This window comes from Balaenoptera ricei, chromosome 18 (genome assembly GCF_028023285.1).
Source record: "Balaenoptera ricei isolate mBalRic1 chromosome 18, mBalRic1.hap2, whole genome shotgun sequence".
NCBI classification, from domain to species: Eukaryota; Metazoa; Chordata; class Mammalia; order Artiodactyla; family Balaenopteridae; genus Balaenoptera; species Balaenoptera ricei.
The window spans coordinates 68713546-68715643 of NC_082656.1; the positions used below are offsets into that span (position 1 = coordinate 68713546).

Here is a 2098-nt window from a genome sequence, read left to right on the forward strand (position 1 = left end):
TAAAACCGACTCAGATTTAGGGCAACGCAAATAACACATTTTCAGACTTAATGTTTTCAAGGACATATACACATTTACAATCTTAAGGTGAAACTCAAGTCATAAGGGGAAAATAGGAATAATGCCTTTTCTCTTTCTGTGTAAACTGTGTCAAAAATCCAAGCGAGTGGACTGAGGGAGACTTCTAGCAGTTTTTTGTTTATTTGTTTGTTTGTTTTTTAAGGGAGAAAATCCAATTGACAACTTTTCATCTCACACATATTTCTTGCTTGCCGTCCTTGCTCTCGAGAAAGAGCTCTTGCTCTGATTTGCATATGCTATGATAAACAAAAGAAACCGTGATCATCTCACACACAAAAGGCCAGATTCGAGCCGGTCACTGGTCAAGAATGGATCCGGCCTGGGGGTTCTGCTTGAGAGAACAGAGATTTGCAAAGTTCAAATGGTACAAATAGGGAGCAAGGCTGCTCAGAGCCATCCCGCTCCGAGAAACTAATGACACAGATCAGCTTTTCCCTTGTGCCAACCATTTCAGACCCAACATTTGAACAGAGTGCATGCAACAGCGACCAGGAGAAAAGAATAATAACAATAAAAGAAAGATAATGGGAAACAAAAACAAAACCGACAATAAACTTCCAACAAAGAAAGCTGGAAAGCCCAACATATCAAAAAGTTACTCCTCCACCTCTGTGGGCCATAACGCAACAGGTTCCGAAGTGCAAAGCAAACATCAACTGCTGCGAGATACAACTGCCCTCTTTAAAGTTGTCTGCCGGGGTGCAGGTCTGAAATGACCCTGTGAATTCACACGCACACTCGCCCGCGCACTCGCGCGCTCGGCCACTCGCGCCCCGACTGGCCTCTCTGCCTCCGCCTGGCACCTATACATCTTATGTACATACAAACCGGGGCCCCCGTCGCGGGAGGGCGCTCGGGGGGGGCCGCAGAGCTCGTACCTATACATATGTACACGTGTGCACACCGGTCCTCGCGAGGCGGCCCCGCGGGGTCATAGCGCGGCGGCGTAGGCCGCGGGGTAGGGGTCCAGCTGAGGCTTGCCCATGCCGGGCAGTAGGATGTAGGCGAGCGGCGGCTGCAACCCGGGGCTGGGCCACGCGCTGCAGTTGCACGGGATCATATAGCCCGGGTTGCCCGGGCTGGGGTGCGAGTGCGTGTGCCCCCCGGCGGCCGCCGCCGCCGCTGCAGCCGCCGCCGCCGCGCCGTGGAAGGCGCCCGCGCCCGCGGTCGGGTAGCCCAGCGACGACGCGTACGGGAGACCGGACGAGGAGGACGAGATCTCTGCCATCTTGGAGCCCAGGTCGAGCAGCGAGTAGGGGCTGCCGGCGGCGGCGGCGGCGGCGGCGGCGGCGGCGGCGGCGGCCGACTGCGGGAAGAAGACGCGGGCGGCAGCCGCGGCGGCGGCGGCGGCTGCCTTCTCGGGGTTGGCGAGCAGCGACTCGGGCACCAGGCCGCCACCCGCGCCCGCGTGCAGCCCGGCGCCCGCCTTGAGTGCCGGGTGCTCGGCGTCGGTCACGCCGCCCAGGCCGTAGGGCACAGGGAAGGCGAACTTGTCCTTCTTGAGCAGCGTCTTGGGCTTGCGCCTCGGCCGGTACTTGTAGTCTGGGTGCTCCTTCATGTGCATGGCGCGCAGGCGCTTCGCCTCGTCGATGAACGGCCGCTTCTCCGATTCGGTGAGCAGCTTCCACTCGGCGCCCAGGCGCTTGCTGATCTCCGAGTTGTGCATCTTGGGGTTCTCCTGGGCCATCTTGCGCCGCTGAGCCCGCGACCAGACCATGAAGGCATTCATGGGCCGCTTGACGTGGTCCACCGGCTTGGACATGCTCTCGCCGTGCCGCGGCTGCAGCCCGCCGCCGCCGCCGCCGCCCGCGCCGTCGCTGTCGGCCCGGAGGAAATCAATGTTGGCTGTCCGCGGGGACCCTTCCGGCCCGCCGCGCTCGCCGCGCCCCACTTCGCACCCCGGCGTCGCTCCCGCCCGGGAGGAGGAGGGGGCCGGGGGACCAGCCCCGGGCCGCGCCGCTCCCCTGGCCGCCCTGCTCTCTCCGGCCAAGCGCTCGGGAAAATCCTCTCCGGGGCG

General features: G+C 61.2%; 1 protein-coding gene across 2 annotated transcripts; it reads right to left on the reverse strand.

Moving 5' to 3' along the window:
• Nucleotides 1-930: 930 nt before the first annotated feature.
• Nucleotides 931-1843, reverse strand: SOX21 (SRY-box transcription factor 21). Of its 2 annotated transcripts, XM_059902578.1 has the most exons (2): nucleotides 1469-1843; nucleotides 931-1387 (listed from the first exon to the last, which is right to left on the reverse strand). In XM_059902578.1, the coding sequence occupies exons 1-2, from the start codon at nucleotides 1841-1843 to the stop codon at nucleotides 1013-1015; spliced, it is 750 nt and encodes a 249-aa protein (XP_059758561.1). In that variant the 3' UTR covers nucleotides 931-1012. The 2 variants fall into 2 exon arrangements, with proteins under 2 accessions (XP_059758561.1, XP_059758560.1); XM_059902577.1 differs by having other exon boundaries at nucleotides 931-1843.
• Nucleotides 1844-2098: the final 255 nt, after the last annotated feature.

What these genes read in the sequence shown, in the direction of transcription:
- SOX21 (XM_059902577.1), bottom strand. Translation starts at nt 1,843, where the DNA reads ATGTCCAAGCCGGTGGACCACGTCAAGCGGCCCATGAATGCCTTCATG.